We start from the raw sequence: 25,394 nt of genomic DNA, 5'->3' as shown, positions 1-25,394 counted from the left end.
AAGTGGTTGAATCCAGAACCGAATTATCTCGGAAAGAAACAAGAATGAGGCAGTCTGATGAGTCGCGATACCTGATGCATTTGTCTTTACGATGGGATGCCCTGCACTCAGCAAGCAAATTGCGGCATGAAATCGTCACTGTTCCTGTTACCATGAATACAATAGAAATGTTGAACATTCAAAAAATGTATTCATACATAGCTGTTTTTATGTATCTTATATTCTGTGTGTGTGCGTGTCCCAGTGTGTCTGCTCAAGACACGAGGATCCCATTCAATAAAATGCACAACAGCAGAATGGGGAAATTATTATTATTATTTTTTTGTTTATGCAATCGCTGATCCATTTCGAACCATAACACAAATACTCTGTATTAGAAAACATGACTGTACATGAATGATGTTCATGTAATGTCACTTCAATCTAATGAGCGTTAAATTGTCTTCAATGTATTATTTTGTCCCTCAATATTTACAAGGTAGGACCTTCCTTCTGACCATGAAATTATGTTTATTCATTACATTGTTTTTTTTTGGGGGGGGGTTGTTTATAGTACATTTCAAAGTTAGACATGCACATACAAGCTGCAATGTGTAGTTAGATTGTCCATATAAGAATGTTGGTAGAAGCAAACGTGACATGCATACAGCAGTCATTCATGACAAAACAAACGTATACTGACTGCCACGTAAAAGTGTCCTTTCCAAGTGTGCAAATAGAATAACTCACAGATCAGACAAAGCTTGGAAATATAATTTTGGTAGTCTGGACTCATCTGCATCAGCCGTTTGGTCCAATGAAGAGCAAAATATGCAACTGAAACATTCAAGCTAATAGAAGATAGCTAATAGCTTTTTAACAAAACAATCAAACAAACATAAAAAAAAATATATAGCTTTAAATCAACTGCATTTGTGCAAGCAGTTTGGTTCCTTCAAAGGGCAAAATGGGAAACTAAAACCTGCCATTGAACCCGTTCCACCAGCTTGCTATTTTGCTCAAAGCTTATTAACAAGCTAGCATTCGCCAGAACATTAGCATGTCATGTGAGTTGTGTCACTCCATAGAGTTTCACTTTAGCATGCTTTATATTAGTTCCTATAGGATATCAACATCATAGAAATAATCTGTTCCAGGGTCAACGTTTCACCACAAGCAAGAGCTGAAGGAAAAATTAAATATACTTAACATACAAAATATTTATTCCGAAATTAGCCACAAAGTTGAAGGTCTAATTCTGAAGTGTACGACATCCGGGGCAGATTCCAATACAAGTATCCACTGAATCCAGACAACTATGTTCATGTCGTGTTTGTTGGAGGATTGCCACAGATCAATTTGACTCGAGGCAACAAGGTGATTGAGTGGTTCGCACATCTGCCTTTGAATCTTGGCTCCAGGATTCCTCTGTGGAATTTTCATGTTTTTCACTTGCTTAGTTGATTGGGTATTCTATGTGCACTGGGATAGGCTCCAGCTCATCTGCAACTCTAATGAGGATAAGCAGTAAAGAGAATGGACCGATGGGTAAATTTTACCCCTATTTTACCATATCTGAGATCTGAACTCTCAAACATGGCTAGTTTCTGGAATATGGATTAATCGTAAGGAATGAAAGCTCAAAATCTATCTAATAGCAACAAATACAGAACAGGTAATTGCTTCTTCTTCTTGCTCACTTAAACAGTAAAGAAAAAAAAGAATTTGAAAAACAAGTGGGCCTAACATCGTACCTTGCTCTACTCTCACAAATGTTCTCCTTGTGCAGGAAAGGCTGACGAGGCAAAGGACTATCAATCAGCGTTCAGGTAGAAAACCATGTATGAAAATAGTTCAGTGGCGTGTGAGGCAAGCGCTAAAATGGCGAAAAGTAAAAACTCGGCTCATCCCGTGAGATCGGGGCCTCTCTCTTCATCGCTGCTGCCGGGGGACGATGGCGGCACATGCTCTCCCATCCTCTTTAGCTTGGCCTTGTAGTAGTTCTTCTTCATCCTGAAGGCTTTCACTTTCTGGCGAGCGGCTCGCGTCTTCTCTCTCACCAGCTCCTGCTCCCACGCCAGCACCTTCATCCTGTTCTCCCACTCCAGCAACCTCATGTGCTGCTGCTGCTCCAAGACTTCCGCCCTCTGCTGTTGATCCGCTGCTTCGTGTGACCGCCCCCCTGCCGACGGGACAAGACGCTGGGTGACGAAGCCAGAGGTGCCTGTGGGACACACGGACAAAGGTAAGTGAATTCTGCGACGCTGGTCGACTACTGAATTGTTCTTATTTCAAAGCAATCTTCCCCTTAGGGAAGGAAGAATGTGAAGTTTGCGCTGCAAACGTTACATATTGCCATTCTCTGTCAATGTGACGTTGAATATCTGAATTGGTGTCAAAGTGACTGCATCTACCTGCGGCTGTGAAGTAGGCAGAGGGGAAGGACGCATCCTGCACCTCAGTATTGTGAAGACTGGAATTTGACGCGGGGCTGTGTTGCAGATCTGACCAGTCGTTCCCCGGTAGCCTGTCCAGGTCGTGACGCTGCAGGCAGATCGCCACGTGGTCCTTGCTGTCTTCAGCCTGTGTTTCATACCGAGGTTTTACTTCCAGCTGAAATAATGCTTCATATACTGTTGCTGTTGTAGAAAAGGGTTTTAACATAGTTACCCGATTCAAGCTGCCATTCATCTGCCCAGCAACGTTAATCATCCTCAAGCTGCCTATTTGAAAGAACAAGAGAGGAGGACTGCAGGTGTTTGTGGCAACTAGTGGACAGAGCAGGTACAACGCACCCAACAAAAATCACTTCAAAACAAGATACAGTACTGTTTAGAAATCATGACTTAAGATAATGGTTATTATTTGTAAATACATTTTATTTCTCACTTTAATATGTAATATATTGATGACTATAACTGTATTATAGTGTTTGGCAACGTATCCACATACACAGAGTGAACTTTAGCCTTTGAAAGTAAACATTTCTAATCTTTTTTTAAGGGTGAGCTCTGGCACAAACAGCAAAAGCATTGACACTGCCTCTAAAATGTGTTCAAGTGCCTATATTAATAACTTCAACCATATATATATACCACACACTATGATCACAAACACATAATATTTCAAACCCAGCTTACATTACCCTTGAAAATAGATAGCTTGTCGATCATTTGATTTCCTAAAATTTCACCTGCAGTACGCATGCTCATGCGAGGAAGACTCCTTAACTTCCACTGACAGCTCCAAATAAATTTAGCGCCTTCCTGAATTACAAAGATTTTCGGCTTCTACACTTATTTGACAATTACGACTTTCCTTTTTAACCAAGACTTTGCCGCTATCTTGTGGCATTTTAGGACATGACACGAAAGAGGATCGTTTCCACAAGAAAAAAAAAAACTACGAATAGTGCAATTTGTTGATAGTGAAGCAAAAATAGGCAGGCGTTCAGAAAAGCGTGCCACAGACAGCTATGTCTGCAAGTGTTCGCTTAGACCGCACTACCACCATGACCTCTGGTGCTGATCTATTAATAAGCACTGGCTCGATGAATGGGTACACGAAAGAGGATCGTTTCCAAAAAAAAAAAAAACTACGAATAGTGCAATTTGTTGATAGTGAAGCAAAAATAGGCAGGCGTTCAGAAAAGCGTGCCACAGACAGCTATGTCTGCAAGTGTTCGCTTAGACCGCACTACCACCATGACCTCTGGTGCTGATCTATTAATAAGCACTGGCTCGATGAATGGGTACCTTTCATTGACAGCATCGCTTGGCAGGAACGCACCATCCCCGAGATGTAGAATAATAATTGAAATATACTGCTAATGTCGGATTTATATTGCAGTCCTTCATTTAACAGTTTTTGTTGACCTGTCCCAGCAATAACAAAGCGAACAACATGCATGGTGTCGTAATTATGTTATAGGAAGCAAACAGCCCACTGTAACACATCGAGAATGCTCATGGTTTTATTTTTCCCCTGGTTGTTTTCTCGTTTGACATGTAAAGCTTTATCTACCTTCCACAAGCTTGCGCACCGCCGCTTTGTGGCCAGCTCCCCCTGCGTGGCTGGTGAGAGCAGCCTCGCCCATGGTCTGAAGTTTAATGGATTTACAACAGGCCCGACATCGGGCGAAGTGAATGTCCTGGGTGTCCTTAACCAGCCAGTCTTTGTAGGCCTCCTTGGAGAGCCACGACTCCTGGAATTTACACTTCCCAGGCATAGTCTAGGGAGAAGTTAGCTGGACCGCTATTCCACGCAGCCTCACCTTTTACCGGTGCATTCAAGTTCACTCGGAAAGGGGATACATTTCGTTACCTCCCCGCTCCATTTCATATCTGCAGTATTTTGTAAGCCCCACGTTATTATTGCAGCAATACTCAGCCATTTAAAAACTATCCAGCATTTGTCCTACTCACATAACTCAATAATTAAATCCGTAACAAGTCACACCGCAGTGGCGTTTACATTTGTTGCTCATAAAACTTATATGTGCTCCCATTGTTGACGATTGCATTTACAATGAATGGAAAAAAGAACAATTTGTGTTTTGTAAGAACGTTCCCAATAGTTGACATTTTCGATTGTGGCGTTTTAACCAATATCCCTGAAAGCTTCACAACGCCGGTAAACTCGGACACATGACTCACAGTGTCCAATAGAAATTCAGATAGAATATTTTCAGCCAATCAGCAACTATAAAACCTTGTGAGAAGTCTGGTTGGTCAGAACGCGGCATGGAACGGAAGACGGAACAGAGGCACGTTGGATCTAATTAGACACTAAAAAATGGAAATGTTTTGAAGATACATTGTGGGTAAGATGCAAAGTGAAAATGTTACTTATCCATAGCCTCACATAAACTCTAATATAAATGCTTATGCAAGATTTCAGCGTCTTCAAAGTATTACCCTCGCGAGTCTCTGCCAAGTAACCTGGTTTATTTTTGCATCTACGGTGTGTAACCAAGGTATGTTCTTCTATGAAGGTTTCTTTCTAGGCCCCGATCACGGAGACATGGAGACGGCAGCCTTAGTTGCCCCAGTCACATCTCTGGAGTTCCTGCAGGATACGTTTCTACTGACAGGTACATGTAGGCTCACAGTCTTGTTCCCAACCGTGTTTGGGATTGTGGACCCCGAACCTTTTTGCCATACCATGAGTACCCCCCTCACTCATAAATGTTGATGTTTCTCCAAAAGTAGAGCACAACGCAACAGCTGTTAAAAAGAAAATTATTCAACTCAACTCTCAACTCAACTGTGTTTATAGAGCACTTTTAAAAACACACCCCACAGTTGTATTTTCTTTTCATTGGGGTTATGATCAAAAATTTCTCGGGCGAATTATACAAGTGTACACTGTAAGCAAGTTCAGAAGACGTTTTGAATAATTCTGTGCTTCCAACCAGCTTTATGAAAACAGTTTAGGGCTGCTTTTCTGGCCCCTGGGTGCACAAAGCAATGGCCATAAAGACATGGTAGAATGAGTTTGGTGTGGAAGAAGACCACCTAACACCTTTGGGATTTAATTAAAATAGTGATTCTCAACTCAAAAGCCATTTTGGTTGGGTAGTTAAAAAAAAAACTAGGTAATTGGCATTTCATATGAAGATTCAAGGTTAAGAATGGCACGCACTGAACAAGAAAGAAATCGGTCACACGGCACAAGGCAGCATGCTCACTTAATGCCATACATGTTTTTCCTTTGACAGTTTTGTCTTTCCAAGGGAAGTGTTTCTCATACTAATATTTACTCTGATGATTACATACACGTTGGCACATTCCAGGCCGGATTTATCTTGGAAACACATTTTGACGAGCAATGTCAGTCTCAAGGTGCCAGGGTAACAACAGTTGAGACCCACTGAACTAGAAAAAATGATTGTGACTCCACAAATCAATATTTTCCTCTGGTGTCTACATACTTTTTTCCAGAGGCTGTTATGGAATTTCAGAATTTTGTCAATGTTACAATCGTAATATTCCTCCGTCATCTTTGTTGCCAGGTGAAGGTCCAGTGTTGACGGTGTACAGTCTTCAGCCTGTACCAAAAGCATGTACCTCAGTGCCTGTGCTCCAACAGCACCGCATCCACGGGACAAGGTCGAGAGTCTCAACGACTATTTCACGACCGAATTCGTTCACAGAAAGTTGCAAAGAAACCAAAGGTAAGCTAAAGTTGGTCTTCTTTCTTTTAACGTTCAGGGTGGCCTCACACATTTGGCTGCCGCTGGTTGCTCCTGTTTGTCACGTATGTATTTAGTCGTCATATAGTTCGATGACCATAATCCACCTCTCCTCAATCCCCAGGCCTGAGCTCCACCCTCCAACCCAACTCCTATGACCTCGCTGTGTTTGGCGGGAAGACGGTCAGACTGGTGAGACTTCATTTGGATGTCTCTGCCGTGAAGCTCGCACACTTAGAGATATCGCGTCCCCCTGTGGAGCTTCAGGACTGGATTTTGGATATCCGCTGGCTACGTGAAGACAAACAGTCTCTCCTGTGTGTGGCTGTAGCCCATAATGGTGCCCTTCTCCTGGACATCAGCTCAGGGAATGCCCTGGCTCACTGCTCGTGTCTGGAAGGGTGTCTGCTGTACTCTGCGCTCCTTGTGGTGCACAAATCCTGGGCGGATACTGTTCTGATAGGAGGGACGGTTTTCAATCAGCTGGTTCTCTGGAAACCTGGAGGAGAAGCGAGTCATAACAGAGCTCCAGTGGAAAGACGTTTGCTGGGTCACACCGGTGTTATCTTCAGCATCTCTTACCTTCAGGAGAAAGGATGGCTGGCGTCAGCTTCAGATGACCGCAGTGTCAGGGTTTGGGCTATCGGCGCTTTAGGGGGCTGCGGGGGCAATTGTGGGGATTTGAAGCCAACTTGCTTAAGAGTGCTTTTCGGACACCAAGCAAGGGTGTTCTCTGTGTGCCTCTCCCCAAGGAGAGTGTTTAGTGCTGGGGAAGATGGGGCTTGTCTAATTTGGGACGGGGCTGGAGGTGGGACAGTGCTTCGCGCTTTGAAGGGACATCGAGCCGGTGGGATTCGAGCGCTGGCGGTCAGTCCGGGAAGAGATGACACGGGCAGATGGGTGGCAACCGGGGGAGCGGATGGAGGGGTGAGGTTGTGGAAGGTTGAGGACGATGAAGAGGAAGACACTGTCACAAAGACAATAACAGACCTGGAATTTTCCGGTCGAGGTGTGCCAAAAGTAGTTTGTGTCGTAGAAGGCGAAGCACACAATACAAAGTGGAGCCAGTGTAGGATTCTGGTTTGTACCGACCAAGGTTTTGTTTACCAGTATGGTAACGGCCACTGGGAGTTGCTATGGCGAGGGTCTCCTGAGTTTCAGTCCTACTGTGTGATGGAAACGGTGGCTGTGAGATTGAAAGACTCAATAAGTAAAGCTAATTTATGTGCTGTTGGGAGCCTTAGTGGAGTCTTAAAGGTCTTTCCCATCTCTCATCCCCAGAATGAGATCGCGCTCCAATCTTGCTCAGGAAAGATTCACAGTCTTATTTGGCAACAGTGTGATCAATACGTGTATTTGCTAGCGTCGGCTGCCGAAGGACAGGTCTATCGCTGGTGTATTGATGTGAGATTCAATGAAATGGGTACTGTGTCTCTCCGGGTAAAATGCTGTCCTGCTTTTGTCCTGCCGACTTGTTCAAAGCGTTGGCTGACCGCTGCAGTGCGCCTTCCCTCCAAATCCAAGGGGGCTCTGTGGGTGTGCGGGGACAGAAGAGGGTCCCTGCTTTTGTTTCAGGAAGACCTGGATCGCAGGGGCGAGGAAGAGGCGACTGACTGTATGCAAGCTAATATAAAAGGTCATGAAACTGATGGGGCACTGCAAGAAAAAGAGATTCCGGAGGAGCACAAAGACTTGACATTATCTCCACTAAGCTGCTTGTTTGGGGTGCATGGAAAACAGGGTGTTACATCAGTCTGTGAATATCAGGGACTTCTCTATAGCACTGGGAGGGATGGCTGTGTCCGTATTTTCAGAGTGCATGACACACAGCGAGAAAACCATGAGGGAAGTGGTGAGGGTCCCCTTCAGCTCGAGGTTCTGAGAGTCCAGCGAGCTTGCAAAGGTATGGAGTGGCTAGAGAGGGCTTTGATCATGGAACCGAACATTTCTGCAGAGAATGGATTTATAAATGAATTCAAATGCCAAAATACGCTACGGGAGTCTTTGATAGAAAGTCCTGGGGATGACAAAAAAGGTTCAACGATTGAAAACAAAGGAACGGAAGCCCGGTTTGTCATCTTTGGCTTTCATGCCTCCCAATTTGTGGTTTGGGATCCTGTAAAACTGGAAAGGTTATTAGCAGTGCCTTGTGGCGGTGGCCATCGCTCTTGGAGTTTCTGGCCAGTCCACACCGGGGTTTGGCCCGGATACGGAGCTCTGGTTTTCATCAAGCAGGGATCCGTCCTGGCTTCCGAGCGCCCCCTAGAGTCAACAAGCGTGTCAGCAAGGACATGGAATGAAGGATGGAGCCTTAGAGAGGGCATCCATGGGCGGGGGATCGGGTGTGTTTGCCGGCTTGGGAGAATTTGGGTTCCGAATGACAGTACAGCAAACCGAGCAGAAACACCAGGGCCAGTTCGGGTCCAAATTGAAGGACAGTGGGAAATAATAGTGACTGGTGGGGAAGACACAAGCTTAACTGTTTTGGCTGTACATCCCAATTCTGGTAGCGTCACGGTCCTCTCCATTATTACCGACCACATCTCAAGTGTACGAACCGTGGTGGCGCTAACACATCAGGACAGACTGAAACTTACTTCCCAATCCCAGTCCCTCTCCGCCTTGGTAATATCAGCCAGCGGGCGGGCTCAATTACAGTGTTACCGGCTGCAGATCGGTTGGAACAAGCGGAGACTGGCCCCCTTCTGCCAGGTGGTGCAGGTGGCCGGTCACCGATTGGACGAACACTGGGAGAGGAAGCGGAACAGACACAAGATGGTGAAAATGGACCCGGAAACAAGGTAAGTCACAAGACTGCTTTGGAGTCGAAGCCTGAATTGTAAATACTTTGAAGAACTGTTAGCATCATGGCTGTGTATTTTCAGATACATGTCTATGGCTGTGGTTGACGACAACTCGGATGCTGTTCTTGTGGCTCTTGCCTGCAGTGACGGGGCTGTCAGGTTCGTGATGATGCAGCAAATACGGTGTCGGGACCCTAGATGAGTGCTTCTCAGTTATTCTCTGTTACGACCCCTTACTAAGAAGAAACTATTGTGCTACCCCCAAACCCATCGCAGCGCCAATAACTAGTATCATTTGAAAGTGTAATGAGTACACCTGTGCATAACATAAACATTCAAGAAAACAACAAAAACAAGAAAGAAATATAGATCAACTTAAAACATATTTATTTGGAATCAATAGCAATTTGATGGCTCCTCACTGCTGTTGCCCTCATTTCTAGATTGTTCTCTGTCAGTGAAGTGAAACGCCAAATACACCTGCTGTGGGAGACGTTTTACCACCAGCGGTGCGTGCTCAGTGTCGCCACCTGCAGTTTAAAGGCCGGAAAAGGCCACAGGTGAACACTTGTTTCTGTCTTTCGGATGAAGTGTGAAAATGAAATATGACAAATTTGTCAAGTTTGTATTTTTTCTGCAGGTATGTGCTGCTCTTCAGTGCTGCGACGGATGGCAAGATTGCAGTGTGGGATCTGACCCAAGCAGCCTCTGGCTCCTCGTGCGATGCTCCTACTCCGCCAAATCCTTGCCTCAGCATTGCCGCCCACCAGAGTGGTGTCAACTCATTGGCTGTTTGGCCTCACACACAAGGGCCCCTAGATGGCGGTTGCCTGGTAACCGTTTCGAGCGGCGGGGATGACGGACAGCTGATGGTGTCCACCATCCGGGTGGACTTCCTGGAGGATCGTTTGAGGACGGTGGGCGTCACACAGGACCAGCCGCAAAGCCATCTTGGTCTACATCTCCTCTCCCAGTTGAGTTTCCCTTCGGCACATGCGGCACCTGTGACGGCCCTTAAGCTCCTTCGACCTGGTCTGATCGTCACCGCCTCTTGTGATCAGAGAGTCTGCCTGTGGGAGCTTTGTAGTACTAGTATCAACCACAGAGGGGTGCTGTGCTCCCATGTTGCTGATGCTGCAGGACTTGCAGTGTGGGAGGAGCCAGTGGTGGAAGATGGAAGGACTGCGGAGTCTGATGCTGACAAGGTCCTTGTTTGTACAAGGGCAGAAGGTCAAACACACTTAGAACGAGGGGGCCTGGGTCATAAGGACCAAGACGTTGTCGGTGGGTCTTGGGAAAACACGGATGACTCAATTTTGAAGATAGACAAAGAGACAAAGTATTGCGCGAAAATACAGACTAATGACCAAGATGGAGATGAGACGATCACAGAAATAGCTTTAAGATCTTCCTGTGAGAGAAAGGGATGGAAAGAAATAATCGGATGGGTGCTGGTCTGTGGTCAAGGCTTCCAGCTGCTGCGAATTCGAAATAAAGACAATGATGAAGCCATCCAAACATGTGAAAGGAGGAAAACCGAGGAAGACAAGGCCGCACAGTAGCTTTGCACGGACACTCGGCATGAGTGCAGCAAATGTTTATTTACGATCACGTCACATGTGATACATTTTTGATTGCACATGGCGCAATCGTTGTAAGCATTTTGTCACATTTACAGGCTTTTTAAAATAAAGCCAATTTATTCTATTGCTTTATTTCTAAGTCATCCATGAGGCAGCTGTAAAGGATGTTTATTACTTGAGTGGCTCAAGATTTCTAGATAATTTTTTAATGTACAGTACACATAAGTTTGGAACTCCCCTCTAATTCAGTGGGATTTTTTCTCTATTATTTAAAAACATTCCTGAATCATAGATTATTAATTAAGTCATCAACATTCTTAGGAAATATTGATGAAATTATTTGGTAAACAAAACATATTAATCAATACTGAATATGACGTGCTCACCAGTCGACCACCGTGCCACCCTGAATGCACCATTAATATTTTAATGTATTAATCTCGTTTTATGTTGCCCTTTTCTGTCTCATCCATCTCACAACCTGTCATGGCATGGATGAAAGGGGGGGGGGCATTCAAACCTCTGTGTTATACATTTAATATAATCATCATTTAAGTACATTTTTCCATTTATTTAAATGTGGGTTTAATCTAAGATGCTTCGTGTGTGCAGTCATGTTCTCCTCAGGCTTGTGTAAGTTTTTTCCAGGTCCGGCTCCCTCTCGCATTCGATAATAGTGTTTGGTGGAAGACCGTCCGGGGTGCCCTGGGAACTTTTACAATTAGACTTTGTTTATCTGAAAGTTATTATTTATGTATTACAAATCCAACTTCGTTCATCTATTTTTGCCATCAACATACAGTGACAGGCAGAACATTGAAATGCTTTACCATTCGATGGCATAAGGTGCACAAATTGCTTCCCGCAATTATATTAGTTGTGCGTTTAATTCAACAGGCGCAGATTTTTTTTTTAATTTTTGAGGAATAATCATGATAATATCCATCCATTGTCTTTACAGTTTATCCAGTTAAACGAACATGAATTGAGACGAGATCATCATTATTTTAGTGTTTATACTTTTTGTAATATTTTTCGGTATGCCGTGAGATTTTTCGAACGTAAATGGTTCATTAATTCAAGGTTCACGGCAAACACTGCGTTCTCGCATATTTATTTACCTCGGCTAATGGCAACCGGACGGTTGGAGGAGGCACGCCAGCTGCTGCAGTGCATTCTGGGAAATGTATCTTATATTTTGACTGCCGGAGTCAAGAGTTTTTTTTTTGTCTCAAACGTATCACATCACCTCCAAACCTTTTAACTGTTAGAAAATAATCATGGTAAAGGACCTCTTCCCTAGCGTGCCGCGGCTCTCTCAAACGGACAAGGAAAAAGTGGGAGTTTATTTTTACTTTTTTTAATAGTCTTGGTCAGACACTGTACGAATACAATTTGTATGACTATTACTACTAGATATGTTTTGCTTTTTACTTTTTGTGGCAAGAAGTCTCGCCCCCATGCCACGTCATCATCTTGAATGTTGTTTCCTGAACGTTGGTTCGATTATCCGAAGAGGGGGAACGAAACATCACGCATACTTTCGATTTAAATTGTATTGACGGTATTTTCTTCCGTTGTGTCACGGTATACATTATCCTTGCGCAAGGGGATTTTGAACATGTAGTTGCTTCCTGTTTTCTCCGATGTCTTTTTATTAATTTATGTTTGAAGATTGTTAGCGTATTTAGTTCACTATATTTTAAAGCTGCGCTGTGATTCCGGGGGGAACGCCACCTGACATCACGAAAGAAAGGTGCGCTTGGAACCACCCCTTGCAATCGCATTCTTTAGTTACGTAACTAAAGTGCAACTTTTCCATTCATTTCCACAGAAACCATAATAGAGGCATTCAGACCAAAAGAACGGAGGTGGTGGGGCAGCACAGAAGGGGGTTGTATACGCTGTGCTCTGTCCGGAGTTCACGGCTGCTCCCCACCCTCCTGGACTCACGTGTGCTTTTGTGTGCTTTGCTCCCCGCTCTCACCGTGGAGTGTGAACTCTTATTCTCTTGAGTTGCAAAGCCTTCCAACTCACTTATGTGTCCTTTCGCAGAGGGAAAAGTGCATAGGACACAGTGAAGGCACACTAAGGATAAAAAGTGAAAGTCTTCCTTTTTTTCTCCCATTAATCCCTAAACTTGTTTTGAGATGGATGACACTGAGCAAAATGACCATCCCGACAACAGGCCTTATCTTGCTGTGGCCCTGGATGAGGCCCAGCTGGAGGTCATTGGGCAGCGAGTCGACACGTCCGTGCCCTTCTTGGAGAGGGTCAAGATGCAATGCCGGTGAGTCAAAGGAGGACAGGTTCACTGGATACTCTCAACTCGGGCCGACATCTCAATCTATTTTTTTGTGGATTTGCATTGCATTCAGGTATTCGGTCTCCAGGTTAAAAAGCACTTTGCTGGGCTTGTTTCCCATCCTGTCATGGCTGCCTCACTACTCCATCAGAGGAAGTGCAGTAGGAGACTTGGTGTCTGGGCTTAGTGTGGGCGTCATGCATCTGCCACAGGGTGAGTAATGTTCAACACAGCAGAAGTTGTCCTGGTAAAACAAATGCAAACCTGGCACCACGCCTCACTGATGGTTCATGCTTCTGCCTCACAGTTTTAAAGGTCCATGTTCTAATTTGAGCCCCAGTGTTCCTGCGTGGAGTTTGCATGTTCTCCTCATACTTGTGTGGATTTTCTTTGGGTACTCTGGCTCTCCCACCCCCACACACACAGTCCAAAAATACGCATTTTCAATTCAACAAGCATCTAATTGTCCATTAGTGTGAATGTGATTGGGAATGGTTGTCTGTCTGCTTGTGTCTGATTGGGCAAAGTCTCTCGCTCAAAGCCATCTGTTCGAGTGGAAACAATTTATACCTGTGTTCCGTTACTTGGAAGTCACATCCCCTTCTCTGTCCTACGCAGGTATGGCCAACGCCATGTTGGTTGGCGTGCCCCCAGTTTTTGGCCTCTACACATCTCTCTACCCGCTGATCATCTACTTCATATTTGGAACTTCAAGACATCTCTCCTTGGGTGACTGGCACATTCAAACAAAAATGCCCTACGAATTATGTATATGCTCTGCTCCTGATGAATAACTCTCTGGAAATGTGTGAAATTATTATATGGAGGGCGGCACTATGACTGACTCTTTAGCACGTCTGTCTCATAGTTCAGTGTGCGTGTGAATGGTTGTTGTTGGTCTATGCACGCCCTGTGATTGGCTGGTAACCAGTTCAGGGTGTACCCCGCCGACTGCCCGAAGCCAGTCGGGATAGGCTTCAGCACACCCACGCGACCCTCGTGAGGATAATGGATGGATGGATATGCTCAAATATATCAATTTTGAATGGTGATTGGCCTTGTCTTTTCACCTGCCTGGATGTGTGATGTTCTCAAATCAGCATGACCAAAATGTATGCAACGTTTGACAAATGGAAACACCTAAAAAAAAAGACACAATACCAAATCAAGATGCTAACTTTTAAACTCAGCTCAGCAAAAGGTGTGTTCATGTTTCAGGAACCTTTGCTGTCCTGGCCATCATGATTGGGTCTGTCCCTGCCATTGTGGAGTTGCCTAACGATGGTGCTGATATGGTGGCAGCTAAAGTAAACATAGCCGTCCAACTTACCTTGCTCTGTGGTCTCATACAGGTACGCATGCATGCATGGATGGATTATGCATTATCATCTATTTTCTGACACAACTATGTCATGGCTTTTCACACTTTTAAAAGTCTGATGGCACATACGGGGACACACGTCAAAAGTCTTCACATACTTCAATAAGTAATATTGTTTTGTAAGAGCGCAACAGCTCATATTATGGAGGTTTGAAAACCACAAGTGGTGTTTATGTGCATTTGTGTATGTGTGTGTACTCCTCCAGCTCCTGCTTTATTTGCTGCGCTGCGGGGCCGTGTGCCGCTGGTTGTCCGATCCTCTCATCAGAGGCTACACAACAGGTGCCGCCCTGCATGTGATTGCCCTGCAGCTGCCCCTCATGACGGGAATATTTGCACAGAGACACACCGGACTGATGGCCTCCGCTTGGGTTGGTTGTCGTAACACACACACACACACACACACACACACACATATATATATATATATATATATATATATATATATATATATATATGGAAAGTCTCATTAAAGCATCTTTGTTTGTGTCCCCTTCTCCCAGATTTTACACGATGTCCTGTGTGGAATGAGCAGTTTAATACCAGGAACTCTGTCCGTCACTGTGGTTTCTACGGTGCTACTCATTGGGGGCAAAATGTTGAATAAACATTTTAAAAGCAAGCTGCCGGCGGCCATACCCTGGGAAGTTGTCCTGGTGAGCAACACATGCAAACACTGACATGAACCAATGCCCCAATGTCAAACTACAAAATTCATTATACAATTACAGTGCATGTTAACATAGATCAAATTCATGTAGAGTAAAAGAGCAGATGAAACACTGATTCGCTCTTAAAAAGACATTTCAAATCAATTTTTCACCATGCCTTCTATTGTAGTTTGGAAAAAAGATTCCACGACCTGCACTCACACGCACACCTAGGGACAATTTAGAGTGTTCCATTAACCTGCCATACATGTTTTTAGAATATGCGAGGAAACCGGACTACCCGGAGAAAACTCACGCAGGCACGGGGAGAACATGCAAACTGTCGACCACCGTGCCACCCTTGCTTACCGTATTTTCTACGCTATAAAAGCACTAAAAGAATTCAATTTTCTCAAAAGCCGACAGTACACATTATAATCCGGCATGCCTGATATATGGATCAATATTCAGATTTCTTGGACGTCGTATTTTGTTCTGGAAAGCGCTTTGTTACAGACGTAGCAGTTATGAAAGCTCGATCTCAATAAAGCTGTATTGTATTGTATTCACTTTAGCGTAGCTCCATCTAGTGGATGCATAACGCTACTGCAGCCACCATCGTAGCTTCTATTCTATGTGCCTAATAATGCAATGCGCTCTATATATTCAGATTCAGATTCAGAAAACTTTATTCATCCCCATGGGGTAATTGGACTTAACATATGAAAACAGTTTTAAAATAGGCCATTCATTGAAGGTGCGCCGTATACTCCGAATCGTCTTATAGTGCGGAAAATACGGTACTTACAATACCTATTAATTAATAACTATTTATGTACCTTTTTATGTGTTTCATTCATTTGATGAGCTGCTTAATTCTACAACCTCCAGATGAACTACTTTGAATAGAATGTGCAACAAATGTGTGTATGCATTCAATCTGTTGAATTTTTGGGGGGGTGGGGGGGGCGGAACAGATTGTCCTGGGTACTGTGGTTTCGGTGCAGATGAATCTGGCTGGACAACACAGAGTCCAGGTGGTTGGAGATATTCCCTCTGGGTCAGTGGTATAGTCTTATTGTCCTTTTTTTTTTTTTTGCTTCTATTTTCAATTCAGCATCCATCATTCCTAATGCTAGATGCTAATGCTATTGTTTTTGTGAATTGACATGAATTACACAATCAAGATTAGAAAGAATGAATAGGGGCCATATGTTGACTGACCTATATTTCCTTTCTTGTCATCATCCTGCCAAGTCCCTCATTTTAGTGTTCTATTGTCATTTAGTAGAATTGGGTTTCGTGATCAATCTGCTAAATCTCAAAAACATCGATTTTGAACTTGAGTAAAAGCATTGAGGTCAGCGATAAAATGGCATCGTTTCACTTACGTTTGGCACTGAATTGCAATGTCGTCTTTGAGTGGGTGTTTTCTGTTGTCGTTCCTCTTCTGCAGCCTGTCACCCCCCATCGTCCCCTCTCTCTCCATGGCCAGGGAACTGTTCGTTCCGGCTCTGTCGGTCGCTCTGGTGGGCTTCAGCTTCCTCTCGGCCATGGGCTCGGTATTTGCCCACAAACATGGTTACCACTTTGACTCCAGTCAGGTACAGTACTTCTAACACAGTTCATCAAAAACTGCATTTATTGATTTTTTTATTTTAGTTAGCAAGGTGCTTCCTGGTAACAGAAATCGCCTCAGCTACATCACAGCATGTGTCTGAACACATTAGGGAGAATTCATTTCAAGGGACAGCAGCACCATCACATTTGATTCAGGTGTCGCGATACTGTCTCGTGAGATATGTTACATTGTTCTCAATATTTTTGTGGCAAGCCCTTATGGCATTTGGTAACCAACTGACACCGATGCCATTTAAACCTTTCATGCACCGTGTAACCTGGTAACATGAAAAACTGTCCACTGTGCCGTTGTTAAATCCAGCTTCTTTCATCTTAGGCAGCTGGCTGAAGTAAAACCTCTCCTTTCTCATGAGTGCTTTGAAACATCCCGGCTCGATTACTGAAATGCAATTTTACTTTGGAGTCAGCCAATCCTCCATTAAGTGTCTCCAGTTGGTCCAGAATGCTGCTGCTCGCCTCTTGACTGGTACTCGTCAGAGAGAGCACATAACTCCTGCTCTGGCATCCCTTCACTGGCTCCCGATACATTTTAGAGTTCTTTTGAAGATCCTATAATTTGTTTTCATGGCCTCGCTCCACCTTCACTCTCTGAGCTCCTCCGCCCCATCACACCTGCCCAGTCCCTCAGGTCTGCGGACCAGACATTATTAGCGGTACCAAGAACTAAGCGGAGGCTCAGAGAGGACTGAGCCATTTCCGTTGCTGGTCCCTCTCTTTGGAATGACCTCCCACTGAACATTCGGCAAGCCCCCTCACTGCCCATCTTAAAAAACTCGTCTCAAAACTCATTCGTATTCTTTGGCTTTTGACTCAGCATGACTCAGACTTGAGTTTGGATGTACTTTTTTTGTGCTTTCTACTGTCTTCGTTATTCATTTATTCTTTATTGTTCTATATTTGATATGTGCTCCATGTACAACACTTTGTATAGAGCGGTGGTTGTTTTAAAGTGCTCTAGAAATACAGTTGAGTTGAGTCGAGTTGAGTTGACTGTCGTAACCGTTGTCCCTGAAAGGGTTAAATTGCAGAGTGGTCTCTTCTGTTAACACCATACTGACTCAAATAGAAGACTTCTGGGGTGAGTTGAGACCGAAGGTAAACAACCAACAGGTTTCCTAAAATCAATTGAAACCCTCTCCCAACCTGTGCAGATAGTTTGGAAAAAAATACCTTGATGATAATGTTTTTTTTTGTTGTTTTGTTTTTGTTTTTTGAACACAAACCCTCTTTGTTCCTCCCTCCTCAGGACCTGCTGGCTCTGGGTTTGTGTAACTCTATCGGAGCCATGTTCCAGTGTTTTGCTGTCAGTTGCTCCTTCTCACGCAGTATGGTTCAAGAAAGCATTGGTGTCAAATCACAGGTGTTTTTTTTTTTTTTTTTTACCCCCTGAAAGACTCTTCTGTTGAAAGGGCACGTGATACATTCTCGCCTCGCCAATATGCTTTTCAAATGCAAATCCTCACGTTTGTCCTTCCTATTGCTCATTTGCACTTTCGTTTTGCTTTTCAAGATGTCAGGCCTGGTATCAGCCCTGATGATTTTAACCGTTTTGCTGAAAATTGGTCATCTCTTCGAGCAGCTGCCAAAGGTAAAAATCGACTTGGAATATCATTACAAGCTATTTTTATTGCTGGAAAAGCGTTTCCTGCAGTCACGCATCCATATTTGGTTGACAACGACATGCATGTGTTCACTTTGGCTTCCTCCCCGCTACCAGTACAAATCGCGACATGTCAGGTCAGGAAAAAAAACACAAACTGACAATCATTCAAGAGCTAAATAGCCATTTTTTCATCATGGAAGGGAACATTTTGATCATTCAGCAAGATAACATTCAAGAACACAGGTGTCAAACTCAAGACCCGGGGGCTAGATCTGGCCCGCCACATCATTTTATGTGGCCCGCGAAAGCAAAAAAAGCAAAAAATATTAGAAAAACTATTTTCTTGCAGACTTGATAACTTCATACATAAACATGTGCTATTAAGTGAAAATCAATATGGCTTCAGAGAAAAACGGACCACCTCAATGGCAGTAATGGAGTTTTTGGAAGCAATAGCCACTAATATAGACAACAAAGAATTTACTGTTGGGATTTTTCTGGATCTAAAAAAAGCTTTTGGTACAATAGATCATAGTATATTATTGAATAAATTTGAGAGATATGGTATTAGAGGCATAGCATATAAATGGATTGAAAGTTATTTAGAAAACAGATATCAGTATGTGCAGTTCAACAATAAAAAATCCAATCAACTGAAGATTACCCATGGAGTTCCTCAGGGGTCTGTGCTTGGACCAAAACTATTCATCTTATACATAAATGATATCTGTAGTGTCTCAAAACAATTCAAATGCGCCCTATTTGCTGATGATACAACTTTCTACTGCTCTGGAGAAAATATGAAACAGTTCCTGAAAAATGTGGAAAATGAATTAATTTAAACAAATTAAAAAACTGGTTCGACAGGAATCAATTATCACTACATTTGAAAAAAATCTAAGTTAGTTGTTTTTGGCACGAGACCAATCAAACACCCAAGTTAAAAATAAAGGTAAACTCAATTGAAATAGAACGAGTTTATGAAAATAAATTTCTTGGATTAGTAATAGATACTAAACTATCCTGGAAGCCACACATAGATAACGTCAAAAGAAAAATATCCAAAACTATAGGGATCCTCCACAAAACTAAGGATGTGCTGAATAAGAGATCTTTGTACACATTATACTACTCATTATTACTTCCATATATGACCTACTGTGTGGAAATATGGGGAAACGCCTGTAAAACAAACACACTCCCTATTTTAAAACTACAAAAAAAAGCAATCAGAATAATCAATAGATCTAAATATACAGAACCCACGAATCCACTATTCATCAAATTAAACACAATGAAATTTTATGACCTGGTTGACTTCAAAATCGCCCGATGTACAAAGCACATAATAACCTCCTTTGCCAAAACATCCAGAAGCTTTTTGAAATTCGAGAAAGTTATAATTTAAGGGGAACTAACCAATACAAAAAATCCAAAACAAGAACAAACATCAAGCAACGGAGTGTATCTGTAATAGGTGTCAATCTGTGGAATAATTTCGAAACGGACCTGAAAATGAGTAAATCACTTGTCGAGTTCAAAGACAAATTCAAAAGATTAGTACAAAAAAACTACACAAATCAGAGTTAAGCCAATAAATGTGATATACTTTTAAAATATAGTAATACATCAGAATTACATTGATCAACTTATTACATGTATTAATGAAATGCAGTATCCATTATGAATATGAGAAAATTTACATAAAAATGTGCAAGAATGAGTATTGACCACAAGAAGCCATCTATTTATATTTAGCGCTAAATTGATGGATGGAACGATCACGTCACGGGTCACGAATGCGTGTGAGGCCTTGTATCAAGGAATGAATGATAGAAAACTCGCTGTCTGTTTCAGGCAATTTTAGCAGTGATCATTGTGGTGAACCTGCAGGGGTTGCTGGCTCAGTTTCAAGATGTGGTTTTGTTGTGGAAGTCTGATCGATTTGACCTGGTAGTGTATACACACACACACACACACACACACACACACACACACACGTGTGACAAGTCCACACTGCCTTCGATTATCATTGCACTACTAACCTTTTCCTTTGTGACAATGAACTTTTGACCTCTGCTCTGGTTTCTCACTACTCAAGCTTGTGTGGGTGGCATCACTGATTTCAACTCTAGTCCTAAATTTGGATCTGGGTCTGGCAGTGGCCATCGCCTTTTCTCTCCTTGTGCTCATCTACAGAACACAACGGTCAGTGGTTTTGTGTGATATTACAGGAACTGTGACCGACAGACATTTAAGCTTTCAATTGATTGAACTGATCACGTCGCAATTGAACACAGTAACGCATCTGGGCCTAAAATGAATACAATGGTGCCTTGTGATAAGCGTGACCTGACTTAGGAATTGGTTTTTTTTGAGGTATGGACGTTTTTTTTTTTTTGCTTTGATTTGCATGCATAAATGTGTAATTTGTATATAAATTTGTATACAAGCGCTGGATGGTGGCAGTTAACTCAACCCTCTTCAAAACAAGCTTCAGTTTGACAGACAGGACACTCCAAAATGGAAATGTCGAATTAATTGTGTGGAGCAGATTGACATAAAAATGTCGAATGTTTGTTTTTACTTTTTTTTTGTATCTTGCAACCAAATATACCAGTGTTGTTATTTAGCATTTTGCTGCATATGGGAGATCTTTTAGGCTTGACTCTCAGAATAGAGGATTAATGAAAGCGTTCTTGGTCTGCCGTTTTAGCTTCTCTCTCTGTGTAGTCGTCTGCCATGTCGTCATGACCATTTCTCGCATTTGTCCTTATCTTCCAGCTCCTCCACTGCAGTCTTGGGTCAAATTCCTGGTACAGATTGTTACATAGATGTGCAGCTCTACAATGAGGTGTTTTCATAGTTTTGTTTTTTTTTATACTTGTTTAATTTTTTTTTTGTTTTTAATTACCTTTTAGTTTCATCTGCCAGCAGTTGTACAAATGAAAATGTGTTGCTTTTGTTCAACACTTGACTGGACACCATCTGAGCTAAGGTAGAAAAAGTCCATTAATTAAAAATCTTCTGAATCAGGATAGAAAGCTAACAGAAAATATTTGGGTCAACACGTGGGCATATAAAATAGAGTAAAGGGAGTTTTCTGTATGTTGGATCAAGCTGCATCCCTCTTTCATGAGCAGGAAAGCATTCTTTTGTTTCTGATTTAACCCTTTCATGTACCCTGTAACCTGATAACATGATAAGCTGTCCACTGTAGTAACCGCCGTCCCTGAGAGGGTTAAGTGATAAATGTGTGTGGGTTTCACAGGCAAAGATGGTTCCAGGCGTTACGATAATCCTTTGTCCCAGTCCAATTTATTTCGCTAACTCTGAAATGATCTTCACTGAAATCACACAGGTGGAAAACACACACACACACACACACACACACACACACACACACACACACACACACACACACACACACACACACATAGCAACACATTGTTATGGAATTCTCTCCAAGTCTTCCATTCTCTGTTCAGATTGTAAGTCGTGCTGAGAACGAGAACCCACCAGGGGATCACACCGCCGCCCAGTTGCCAACACACGGCCACTCCTTGATTCTGGATCTCAGCTCAGTCAGCTTCATGGACAGCGTCGCCATGACGGCGCTTTGCAAGGTGATTCATCAATTCTGTCAATATTCGTCTTGTAAAAAGCACCGTCGAGATGCGAGATGGCGTGACTGATTTTTCAGCCTGATGGGGCGCAACGCACCAACACCGGTGATCTCACCATTGGTCACATAAATACTTTATTCATTGGCTATTTGCCTTAACACCTATTTATGAGTGGTGGAGCATGATTAAAACATTTCTGGATTTTAATTGGAGGCAATTAGAAGCAATTGGTTGCATTTTATCTTTTTATTTATATAAATCATAATATAATATAATACAATATAATATAATATAAATGACATTTTTTATTCATATTTATATTTACTTGTATGCTTTTTGTTCTTCTACTTCTCCCTTTTATAATTTTTGCTGCCGTAAATTGGGAATTTCTCCATTGTGAGACAAATAAAGGTTTTCTTATCTTATCTTTAATCATGTAATTGAGACAATCGATCATGTTTCTCAATTCACATTGGAGTCAACATAGGCATGCATTGAAAAAATGTTTTTTCCATCAGACTACTACAAATGGTGAAGTGCAGTTTTATTTTTGAGCTGACTTGACAGCTCTTTGTGCGACTTTCAATTACATTCCCTACAAGCGGAAACCGTAAAATATTCTTGGCCTACAGTAAGCAGCTTCTTTTTTTCCCCCTCTACAATTAATATTGAATTTCCCCAACTTTGATTGGGCTTAATTGTAAGTCAGCGTTCAGTCAGCGGATTAGTTTTTGTTGGCCGAAGGTTAATGTTCACAAATAAATAAGTAAAAATGTAAAAAAAAAAAAAAAAAAAAATCAACAAACTTCATTGACTCCACCATCCACCATGATGAGTACTGTCAGGGTAACTTAAATGACGTTGTCATGTGGTTGATGCAATTCACATATTTTTTTGATCATGAATTATTTCCTACCGCTTATCCTGTTCAGAGTCACGCGTAAGCAGAGTGGGTGAGAAGGAAATTTAGCGATACATGCTGTACAGGTTGCCAGTTAATTGCACGGTATCAAAATAATCCTCACCTCATATTTTAATTCAGAGATAAGCACCGCTCGCTTGGTATTCACCGTAAAAATCTCTTTTTCGCTTTTTCAAAGTCAAATTCACAAAACTCCTTGTCAAGCAACAACTTGAGTTTGTTCATTTCATTTAGCCAATTAAAGTGGAGCACCTCATTGGTTTGTTTTTTTGTTCTCCCCTTTCAGAAAATCCCTTCAAATGCTCATCCCTTGTGAGTGAGGCTACTGTTCAGCGGTCATGTGATCATGAAAATCTGCGACACACCCTGTTGATTGCACGTCGTCTTGCGTTTCACAGCTTTTGATGAATGACTAACCAATCTTAATGTTCCCGGCTTTATCATATCTTTGACCTCACTGATAAGCAAAATCACAAAGACGCGAATAATCCGACAAGCTTCGTGACAGATTTTGCTCGAAAGAAAAATTGAGTGACGGCATCCTCTCAAAGCTTATCTTCTGATGTGTGTGTGTGTCCAACAGCTTGTGGAGAACTTGGAAGCCCGAAGCCTCCGTGTTTTTCTGGCCTCGTGCCCGGGTCAGTTTTATTACATTTTTTTATTTTTTTTATTTACCGTGACACGTGCTCGAGTTTGCACACACCCAATTTGGATGTGAGGCAGTGGCAGACACCTGCAAGTGTGTGCATGTTTCTTTTCCCTCTACGTGAGTGGTGTCACAAACATCTTTATTGATACATTTTTGATTGCGTGATCCAAGCGCAAATGTCAAGTAAAACCTGAGCTGCACTACTGTATGTGTCAATAGAGAGCCTTTTAGCTCAGCTCCGGTATCAGGGCTGCATACCCAACAGCCTGCCCGGCTCCTCCATCTTTCCATCAGTCCATCACGCCGTCCGTCGTTGTGTCAGCTCCCTGCCTGTGCTTCTTGAGGTGTGTTTCATCCTACATTCACACTTTTTGTGCTTTTTTTAAAAAATCATTCAGTGTTTGATCTTGTTGCAGAAAAAGTTCAATAGTTAGGAACTGAACGCAGCATAAGCTATAGATTGTTTTTTTTTTTTGAGGTTGAAGCTTTTGTGCGATGGTGCTACTTGGGCAATGAATACAAGTGGAAGAATATGGCTACTTCAGATTTTTTTGATAAATCCGATATTTTTATGGAGTCGTTCACATTGCAAAAACAAATGGGACTGCTACAAGAACATCTATCTACAACAGAGGCTAGCTAGGCAAAAGAACTGACCATTTAAATTTGTGTCGCAATGATGTGGTTTGAATGAGTTTTGTTTTTGACTTGTTTCTTCTCAGGAATTGACCGCTGATGCAACATAAACTTGAATGTACAACTTGGACGGATTCCTCCTCCTTCCTTCCCATACGTCTGTGTGATGCATCTCAAAACTATGGCACCATTAAACGTGGAAGTCAGAACAACAACGATTGAAATGTTGTCATCCAAGAATTTATTTACACAATTTTACAACAAATTTTTTTGTATTAAATGAGTGTTGTAACGAGCTTTTTGAATGAGGAACTTTGAAAGTGTGATGTTTCCTGATGATTACTCCTGAACAAACGAAATGTCAGAATGTTTTGGAGTTGTCCAGTTTGCGGTGTAAATAAATTTGTGAAAGGAAATCTGCTGCAGCCACCCGGCTTTTCAAAGGAAGTGATCATTCTGACCTGAATTGCGCCAGGCCCATCTCCCTTCTACTTTGCCTCTCTTAAGACTTTTTCACCCACCCAAGTCTGACTTTAGGATTGATCATAGTTGCATCTCTTCCAAACAATACTGTTTAGCTGCATTCGTTAACCTGCCAGTGGTGAGTTCTTGTTCAAGGTCATACAACGTTATAGCTGGTTTAAAAAAATACCTGCAGTCAAGGAGACACATTTAGGACTACATGTTTTGTTTGGAAGGCGGCCCGGTGGTCCAGTGGTTAGCACGTCGATCCCGGCTTCGGCCTTCCTGTGTGGAGTTTGCATGTTCTCCCTGTGCTTGCGTGGGTTTTCTCCGGGTATTCCGGTTTCCTCCCACATTCCAAAAACATGCATGGCAGGCTGATTAAGCACTCAAAATTGTCCCTATGTGTGAGTAGGAGCGCGGATGGTTGTTCGCCTGTGTGTGCCCTGCGATTGGCTGGCAACCGGTTCAGGGTGTCCCCGCCAACTGCCCGAAGACAGCTGGGATAGGCTCCAGCACCCATCGCGACCCTTGTGAGGATAAAACGGATCGGAAAATTGATGGATGGATGGTTGGTTGTTTTCTTTTGTTTTTGTTTATTTAGGGACCCAACTTGCAGATTTGTCTTCGTAAATCTGTAGGTTCTATCTGTAGCTGGTTTTTGCATCACGGGGATGCCCAGATTTTTATGCCATATTGGCCTGGCTTACTGGCGCATGTATTGCCGCAAGGGGCATTTTCCACAGAAAGTGAGAAAGTATTCATCTTCAGTCACCTCTGGACCTGGGTTGAACATCAGGAAAGGAGCTGCACCCATCTCTCCCAGACTTCTCTGACGGGAGCAAGTTTGTCAGGTTTTCCTCAGTGTGTCTCCGTTACCAAATTGGGGTACTCTTCGACATCATGAGAAAGGTCTGAAGTGACGTGGTTGCCCGGAAAATATTCCTCCTGCCTGTCGAT

At 42.7% G+C, this 25,394-nt stretch overlaps 3 protein-coding genes across 12 annotated transcripts; 2 read left to right on the top strand and 1 right to left on the bottom strand.

Moving 5' to 3' along the window:
* Positions 1-243: 243 nt before the first annotated feature.
* fsbp (fibrinogen silencer binding protein) lies at positions 244-4,294 on the bottom strand. 2 transcript variants are annotated; one of them, XM_019863031.1, is made up of 4 exons: positions 4,003-4,294; positions 2,650-2,702; positions 2,394-2,562; positions 244-2,161 (listed from the first exon to the last, which is right to left on the bottom strand). In XM_019863031.1, the coding sequence occupies exons 1-4, from the start codon at positions 4,205-4,207 to the stop codon at positions 1,884-1,886; spliced, it is 705 nt and encodes a 234-aa protein (XP_019718590.1). In that variant the 5' UTR covers positions 4,208-4,294; the 3' UTR covers positions 244-1,883. The 2 variants fall into 2 exon arrangements, with proteins under 2 accessions (XP_019718590.1, XP_019718589.1); XM_019863030.1 differs by having other exon boundaries at positions 244-2,203; positions 4,003-4,291.
* A 394-nt stretch (positions 4,295-4,688) lies between these two features.
* wdr6 (WD repeat domain 6) lies at positions 4,689-11,659 on the top strand. 4 transcript variants are annotated; one of them, XM_019863023.1, is made up of 8 exons: positions 4,694-4,801; positions 4,985-5,071; positions 5,993-6,154; positions 6,297-6,364; positions 8,885-8,973; positions 9,058-9,135; positions 9,420-9,536; positions 9,614-11,659. In XM_019863023.1, the coding sequence occupies exons 2-8, from the start codon at positions 5,002-5,004 to the stop codon at positions 10,536-10,538; spliced, it is 1,509 nt and encodes a 502-aa protein (XP_019718582.1). In that variant the 5' UTR covers positions 4,694-4,801; positions 4,985-5,001; the 3' UTR covers positions 10,539-11,659. The 4 variants fall into 4 exon arrangements, with proteins under 4 accessions (XP_019718579.1, XP_019718580.1, XP_019718581.1 ...); XM_019863020.1 differs by having other exon boundaries at positions 4,689-4,801; positions 6,297-8,973; XM_019863021.1 differs by having other exon boundaries at positions 4,689-4,801; positions 4,973-5,071; positions 6,297-8,973.
* A 114-nt stretch (positions 11,660-11,773) lies between these two features.
* On the top strand, positions 11,774-24,401 carry slc26a6.1 (solute carrier family 26 member 6, tandem duplicate 1). 6 transcript variants are annotated; one of them, XR_002167386.1, is made up of 20 exons: positions 11,774-12,315; positions 12,394-12,849; positions 12,938-13,077; positions 13,483-13,593; positions 14,083-14,216; positions 14,452-14,616; positions 14,749-14,901; positions 15,873-15,955; positions 16,352-16,499; positions 17,783-17,896; positions 18,047-18,124; positions 19,997-20,092; positions 20,241-20,347; positions 20,924-20,993; positions 21,411-21,500; positions 21,628-21,765; positions 22,974-22,999; positions 23,556-23,680; positions 24,059-24,125; positions 24,281-24,401. XR_002167386.1 is itself a non-coding variant. In XM_019863025.1 (20 exons), the coding sequence occupies exons 2-19, from the start codon at positions 12,710-12,712 to the stop codon at positions 24,080-24,082; spliced, it is 1,971 nt and encodes a 656-aa protein (XP_019718584.1). In that variant the 5' UTR covers positions 11,775-12,315; positions 12,394-12,709; the 3' UTR covers positions 24,083-24,125; positions 24,281-24,401. The 6 variants fall into 6 exon arrangements, 5 of the variants coding, with proteins under 5 accessions (XP_019718585.1, XP_019718587.1, XP_019718588.1 ...); XM_019863025.1 differs by lacking the exon at positions 22,974-22,999 and adding an exon at positions 23,271-23,325 and having other exon boundaries at positions 11,775-12,315; XM_019863026.1 differs by lacking the exon at positions 24,281-24,401 and having other exon boundaries at positions 24,059-24,274.
* The last annotated feature ends 993 nt before the right edge of the window (positions 24,402-25,394 follow it).

The sequence above is a fragment of the Hippocampus comes genome, unplaced genomic scaffold (genome assembly GCF_001891065.2).
Source record: "Hippocampus comes isolate QL1 unplaced genomic scaffold, H_comes_QL1_v1.1 scaffold1, whole genome shotgun sequence".
Lineage (NCBI taxonomy): Eukaryota > Metazoa > Chordata > Actinopteri > Syngnathiformes > Syngnathidae > Hippocampus > Hippocampus comes.
Note: the sequence above shows the minus strand (reverse complement) of the source record. Positions and strands in the feature narration are given on the sequence as shown.